At 38.0% G+C, this 7,859-nt stretch overlaps 1 protein-coding gene across 3 annotated transcripts in view; it reads right to left on the bottom strand.

The window, feature by feature from the left end:
* Positions 1-443: 443 nt before the first annotated feature.
* WDR47 (WD repeat domain 47) overlaps positions 444-7,859 on the bottom strand; it is a 45,176-nt gene continuing 37,760 nt past the window's right edge. For 2 of the 3 annotated variants that reach the window (XM_010830927.1, XM_010830929.1), the window contains 4 exons: positions 7,085-7,261; positions 6,255-6,386; positions 3,492-3,710; positions 444-1,799 (listed from right to left, as the gene is read on the bottom strand). In XM_010830927.1, coding sequence (XP_010829229.1) covers positions 1,657-1,799; positions 3,492-3,710; positions 6,255-6,386; positions 7,085-7,261 — 671 coding nt within the window. In that variant the 3' untranslated portion in view covers positions 444-1,656. The remainder of the gene's footprint in view (positions 1,800-3,491; positions 3,711-6,254; positions 6,387-7,084; positions 7,262-7,859) is intronic. The other variant, XM_010830928.1, reaches the window with a different exon arrangement.

The following is a 7,859-nucleotide window of genomic DNA, read 5'->3' as shown; positions in this document are numbered from 1 at the left end:
ATAATTTTATGAACACTTTTTACCATGAAGTTGATCTGGTTTACCTCAAGAAACTGCCCCCCCTCTTATTCCCCTACTTTTAAACTTAACACTAATGACCTGCTATAATATCTAGAATGTGTAGTACTAAGTATGAAAGTACACTAAAGGAGACTGGCCTGTTTTTAGCAAAATTCTCTTCTGCATACCTGAGAGGTAGGAAAACGGTACTATTGAATAGCCACAAACTAATCAGATTTTGTTTCTAAAGTACTCAGTTCAATGTAGCTGCAATCTAACTTAGAATTTATACATTTTGCCTGGCTTTTATTAATCAACTTTCACAGTATATTCAGGGTAGAAAGTTCTCTAGATAGTGAATAAAAGAAAAGACACAAAAGTTGCCGAGTAAACTGGAGAAACAGCATTCTAGACTTAAAACCAGAGACACTGAGAGACAGGGATAGTTTAGGTGTGAAGAGGTCTTTATTGAAATAATAGCACAGTTACACTTCTAATACCTTTTCCACTTGTATACAATAGATTAAAAATGCTTGCTACATACAGTGCACAGACAGTTCAATAATTAGAACCAACTCAAATGCATTTAAAATAAATAGCCTATTTAATAATTTAAAGTAAATTACTGTACAATATGAAAATAAAGGTACATAAATGTTAGGATCTACAATACCATAGAAATAAAACCATTATTCTGAATTACACAAAACAGTGCAAGAAAAAAAGTCCAAATAAGCTTTTGGAGTGCAAAATTTAAATTTCCCATTTTAAATTATCATGCAGACATAGCATTTCAAGCCATGCTATAGTCTATGGCAAAGTCTTAAATTTTTAAGAGGAAAAATGCTAGCCAGTAAATTTACTGTACCGTCAAGTTCTGCATCACATAACGCTGCTGCTCTGCCTACAGTACAGTTTAGAAGGGAGGTATCTTGTTGCATTCAAAAAATTGAAATGAACAAGTTTCTGAAGCAAACACGTTTACCTTTTAAGCCTGAAACAAAATAATATGACAAAGTAATAATTATATCCCTGGGTTTAAGAAAAAAGAAAAGGCCTATACCACATAATGCACTAAGAAGCAGTTTTCCATCCATTTTAAAACTCCATAATGATCCTTAGTTAAAGTAACAATGTAACTCTGGAGAGACATAAAATTCTGACCTCTAGCTGAAAAGTGATACAGTATCCTCAGGGGTTGTGAGAAAAGCAAAAGTAATTTCTGAATACCTATGTTTAATCTGTGTAGAACTTGGTTGCGTTACATGTAGTAATATGCTTAAAGTATAGTTCAGTTTCAGTATGTATATAAAACTGTTATTTAGGCAAAGATCAAGGAATGCATTTAATACTAAACCGAACACACATCATCCACCTTGACTTTGAGTGCACACTGACAACATAAGAGCTCTTCCGCAGACTTTGGCAACAAGACTACATACAGCAGGTCACAGCAGCACGAGCTCACGTGGAAGACTCAAAGCACTGCAGAATAACACCACCCAACAGCTCCTATCACAGGGGTACATGGTAATAAGGGGCCTCCTCGTGCTAAGCCACTTTCCAGGTCAACCCATGTTCTTCAGCTTCGTAATGTTCACAACTCAGTAGTCTTAAGTCTCTGCTTTCACTGCATAGATTGACAGTGGCTGTACTCTATCCATTGTAAGTCCAGAGGGTTACAGTTCTGTCTGCAGAGGATGACAGGAAGGAAAGATCCTGGGTGTGCCATCTACACTGAATCACTTTGTCTTTGTGTTCCCCCACCACCATTATAGGAAGCTGTTTGGTGAGGTCTCCTAAATTAAAGAAAAGAGATTTGATTTACATTACAGAATATGTATAGATTTCATAGGTCTCCTATTACTTTAAGACACTACAGTATATAAAAGCCTAACACATTAATATAGTACACTGAAAAGTTTAAACAGTTTAAATTACTGAAGACCTAATTACATGAGCAGTATTTGGTAACACCTGCACAGCAACATGACACAGCTGCCACTGTCTCCCTGAAACTCTCTCACTCTTCCTATCTCCTCGACTTCAGTGCCACTACACCCCAGTCTCCTTTGATGACTGCCCTCTTCTTCCTGACTTAAATTCTGGTGAATCCTAGCAGTCAGCTTTCAAATTTGTTTCCTTTCTACCTCACCTGCTACGAAATTTCATCCAGTACCATGCTACCATAGCCATTTAGATACTTACACCATCCATGCATATTTCATCACCAACCTTGACTTCTCATCTGAGCTTCAGGCTGGTATACAAGTAGCTATTTGACATCTCATTTGATTGCCTTACCAGTCATCTTAAGTTTAACTTGTTTAAAGCAAACTCTTGATTTTCTTGCCTAAACCTGTCTCTCTCCCTACCTGTCTTCCTCATCTCAATTAATGGTACCATCTGCTTTGCTCATGCCAAAAACCTAGGAATCAGCACTGATTGCTTTTTTCCCTCCCTGCCCAAATCTAACGGAAACAAATTAAAATACATTCCTAATTCAGTCACTTCTTACTATTATACCTCCCCGTCTACAACCCTAGTCCAAGCCACCATCATCTCCCATGGAACTGGTCCAGTTGCTTTCTCACTAATATTTATACTTATAATCCACTGTCCCTATAACTCAAAATTATTTTTTAAAATTTCAGACCATATCACTCCCTGTTTTAAATCTTCCAAAGGATTCTTATTCTGCTTTTTAAAATGCCTACAAAACCCTGCCTCTGATTTATTCTCCTGCCTCTCTTTCCTTTGGTTCACTAAATTCCAGCCACACTGGTTTCCTGTAGTGTCATGATTAAACCAAACCCATTCCTGCCTCAGCACCTTAACCTATGGTCTGTTCCTAGGGTCCTGGCATGGCTTGTCCTTCTCATCAGGTCTCTGTGCAAATGGCACTTCTTGGTGAGACCTGCTCTAGCCTGTCTAGCATAGGTTTCCCCTGTCTACCTTGTTACTTTCTCTAACCTTGATAATTTTTTAATAGCACTAGCCAATACCTAAAATTACACTGTTTATTAGTTTGCTTTTTATTGGCCTCTAAAGTGTAAGCTCCATCTGTAAGAAAGTTACCTGTCTTATTCATCTCTCTATCTGTCCCTAGTTGGTATACAATAAACACCTGCTTAATGTATGTTTTAAAACAAAACTAGATACTGGAAATATACAGATTATATTAATACCCTAAGTATTTTAAAGTAGGAGTAAATAGGAGTACATAAATGTATATTTTAACATTTACTATCATTGATCTCAAAATGATCCAATATAATAAGTGTTGATTCTTTTAAATATTTTATAAACCATTTAACAATTCACTTGGTTTAATAATTTGTCACAATACATTACCAAGTAATTTGCTCATAAAAGCTATAAAACTGAAACCTGAAAATGATGTATAGTCAATTACACTAGATTAACATAAAAGAAAGACCCCAAGTACAATAGGAAAGACTAAAAAAAGAGGGGAGAGCAACTTCCATCACCTTGTAGGTCTGTCACCTTTATTTTCATGTCATAGGATCCTGTTAGCAAGTAGTGAGCTCCAGGAGAGAATCGGACAGAGCGAACATCACTGGAATGAGGGTGGTAACTTTGCACCATTCTTCCTCCTCTTATGTCATATAACATGCAGCTGGAATCTTCTTGTCCTGTGGCTAAAAGACGGCCACTAGGATCTACAGCTACAGATGCCACTGCACTGCCTGTAGAGCAGGAGGAATGAAAGTTTCAATATGCAAAAATCAATACAGTTAAACTTCAACAGCTATTTATTTTCACTGAATCATACACTAAAGATTTAATAAGCTTGTTAATACTGTTCAGTTATAGAAGAATCCAATAATCAACTGATAAATACTTGCATCCTTAGAAGCAAGATTCTGTGAGAAATGAGAAAGATCTTTTTTTTTTTTTTTTTGGTCCTCTGGGAGAACCCCCTGGAGCTTTACCTATAGTGCAACAGATGAGCCACCTTTCCCAATGCCCCACTGCTGGTTAAGTGTCCAGAATTCTCCTATGCCTAGCTCAGAGTCTAGCTGGGAACAAAAGATTAAATAATAAAATGTTTTAGGACACAGTGCGGAAAATATCTCTAAGCAACACATAATTAACTACCAACAGGAACTGAACCAAAAATAAGCTCTGAGTCCACAGGTCAGACCCTTTAGGCCATACAACAATGCCTCCAAGGGGATGCAAAATGGTTCTCAGGGGACAAAAAAATCCTAAATGTTAACAAGGGTTTGGAGCCCTTCAAAGTTTAGCCCTACCAAACTAAAATCTCATTCCTTAGTATTTAATTTCTCTTGTTAGGAAAAAAATAATTCTGTTTTTCCCCATAGGGGAAGCAATAATGAAAATAAGGTTGACACACACTACTGTAAACCAAAGTGGCCTGGGAAGAAAAAGGGGACCTAAGTCAGGTCCTGAAGAACAGTAAATAGTATAAATAAGAGAGAATGCATTTACATAATTACACATACATGTAATTAAAAATAATCTTTGCTTGAATTTTTGATAGAGAAAAGAGCTATCAGGAACAGTTACATGAGATGTTTAAAGGAAAAGAATAAAAACATTTAAGGATAGGTAGTTTAGTTTGGCTGGAGTTACTTGATTTAGTACGTTAACATAAAAGGTAGCTTGTAGCTAAGACATAAAGGCAGGTTAGGGCTAAACCTGTCAAGCATCTTGAAAGCCAAACTGTACAGTGTGAGCTTGTTCCTGTACAGAGTACAACATCACTGCAGGTTTCTCAGCAAGAGACTTACATGACCCAAGGAGTGCTCTAGGAAGATTAATATATGTGAAAGTGTGTATCAAATTAAAATGGACAGACTACAGAAGGGAACCCACTGGAAGATAAGATAGAATAGCAAAATAATGAAGAAAATAGCGCCTGAATGTTGACACACAGATTTCAGGAAAAACTGAATAAAGAATCAATAGTCTTGGCAATTAACTGCCTGACGGGGGGCAAAAAAAAAGAAGTCAAAAATGAGCCCCAGATTTCAAATCTAGATGCATAAGGAAATAAGAGAACCATTATCAAAAACAGAGAAAATGGGAAGAAGAGAGGATATAACGAGTTTAGCTTTACACATGCAAAGTTTATGGTGACAACGGAAATCTAGGTTCATTTATTCAACAGTTATTATAACACTACTGCTTTGGGCCAGGCACTATGGTAGGTGCTAAATCTACCCTGAGAAATAAAATATATATGACTGCTGCCTTTGTGAAACTTAAAATATTTGTATTGAAGGAGACCACACACAAATATATAATCTTAAGTACTGATAAAGGAAATAAATGAAGTCTAAAGGAAATAAATGAAGTTCAAAGACAGAAATAACAGTAAGGTCCCAAATTAAGGCAAAGAAGACTTTTCTGGCTAGGTGCTAGAAAGAGCTGTGACCAAATATGAGTAGCACTTGACCATGTGGAAGAGCATATATGAGTTGATTCAAAGTACAGAACAATGTCCATGAAAGCTGAGAGGAAAAAGCATTTTCAAAGAAAACAAAAAAATTAAGAATGAAAGACAGGCGTTTTCACTTGGAAAAGTATCTTAGAATTGCTATTAAAAAATAGAAAGGCAGAAAAGGGACTCAAAAATAATGACAGAATACTGTGTCACTCTAAAGATACCAGTATTTTAAAAGGTGATCTATATAACACAAAGAGCAGTAACCTCAGTTTACATGGAGCAATCCTTGTTAAGTTAAAAAAGTAAGGCAAATATGCTACAATTTGTGTCTGTGTATATGTGTGTTTAAAGGAGAAGGGAAATTATACACAAACATTTTGGTTATATACTTACAGAGTATTTCTAGAACAATAAATAAGAAACTGGTCCCTTAGGGGAAGACACCAAGAAATGGGAGTAAGAAGACAGTGATCTATAACCTTTTGTTCAATTTCTGCCATATGTATGCATTTAAAAATGTTCTTTTAAAAGGTCTGAGTTCTAAAATGCCCTGCTAACAGAATAATTAGGGCATGATATTTAATCTCGCTGGGTCTCGATTTCCTTAGTTGAATATTATTTTTACAAATAGAATAACAGATGAAGGAATTTAAGAATTTAAAGTAAATTTAAAGTAAGAATTTACTCAATAAAACACCAAGTATTTAGTTTATATTGTTCCTATTTTTTAATATTTTGCAGGGGCAAAGAAGTAGGTCAATGCAATTTATAAAGTTTCTTTCTCATATAAACGTATTTAAATTCCAGAAAAACCTACCAGTTCCATGGAATGTTGTGCCAACAACACGAACACAGCTTGGTACTCGAAGATCCCAGAATCTAACAGTCTTATCTTGGGAACCAGATGCAATCATCCAGCCACTCCAAGTATAAAGTGCTAAAATATGCCCTATAAAAGATCACAGAGTCAGTTATTACTGTGGGACAGTACTTTGCTATAACACATTCAAAGCTAAGTATTCTTTATTGTTGAGAATGTTTATAATCTAGTTACTCAAACTGTGTGGTAGAGATTTTCCACATATATCAAATATATTGGCAATTTTCAAAAAATTAAATTCAGTAAAACTTGTATCAAAATCATAAACCTTTTGTGATGAGTCAAATATTTCAGGACATCATAATTAGTACTGAAAAAAAAAAAAGTACCATTTGAAATTATGGCAAATTTTCCAAAGAGGAAACACAGGATTGCAGGGTTACATCACCAGCTTTGGACGGGAGAGACCTGGGGAGATACCTCTGTTATGTCATGATCAGCCGTAAGATAATGAGCAAGTCATTTTGCCTTTTCAAATTTTGCTTTTTTCACGTATAAAAATGGAGACAGGAACTTCAGGCTTATAAGGTTGTTGTGAGGGTTAAATTAAGGAATTATGTGTATAAGTGAAGGCTTTAGCAAACAGGAAAATGTCAGCTACAGTTACTGTGTTGTTATCGAAAGTTCATGACTTAGTTTTTGAAATAAAACGTTCTCCTGAAGAAATCCCTTTTGATGCAATATACCCTCATTAATGAAAATGCATTGGGGAAAAAAGCATGAGATGAACAAAAGAAAGAGTAGCATCTGAGACTGATATCACATACCAGTATGTCCACTCAGAGCATGGAGGCCCTGTCCTCTCTGACAGTCAGTTGTATAAATGTTACAATCCCCTGCTCCAGCACTTATCAAAATAGCTCCACCACTTTCTGGGCCTTCCATAAATGCCAAGTCTCTAATTGTCCCATCATGCATACTAAATTCCAGATCCGGTCCTGAAACAGCAATAAGAATTTTAAAAAAAGACGCTGCTCAACTTACTGTGATAATTTAAAGATTGTTAAACTGCCTCCAAACTGACCAAGAGGAGAAGAATGGTAGAGTGGTATGCTCTATAATCATTTGGGGATTGATATAATAATCAATTTCATTTTACTGAATTAAAACAAAATCTTCAAGAAATCAAAATATCGAGGGGGCGGGGCGGGGCGGAGCGAGGGAGGAGGGGCGGGCCGCCGCTGCCACGCCAAGGCCGGGCCCCCAGCGCGGGCCCCAGCCCCTCTGGCGGCGAGGGGCGGTGCGGGCGACTTCTCCCGCCTCCACGCGCGCGCACGCCCGTGGCGGCCCCGCGCACTCCGCCGCTTCGCCCATCGAGCGGCGCAAGCAGTCGTTCTCCGAACCCGCGGCCGGGGCCCTGGCGTGCAGCGCGGGCCTCGGCGGGGCCCAGCGCCCCGGCCCGGGAGGATGCGGCCCTGGGCGGCCCGGAAGCTGAGCAGGGCCCCCGCGCCGGCCCTCAAGGGCCCCGGCCTTCCGAGCCGCAGCTGGCGCCCCGCCCCCGAGAGACATGACTTCCAAGCCGCATTCCGACTGGATTCCCTA

Source organism: Bison bison, unplaced genomic scaffold, assembly GCF_000754665.1.
Source record: "Bison bison bison isolate TAMUID 2011002044 unplaced genomic scaffold, Bison_UMD1.0 scf7180017864519, whole genome shotgun sequence".
Taxonomy (NCBI): domain Eukaryota; kingdom Metazoa; phylum Chordata; class Mammalia; order Artiodactyla; family Bovidae; genus Bison; species Bison bison.
This window is presented reverse-complemented; position numbering and strand designations above follow the sequence as displayed.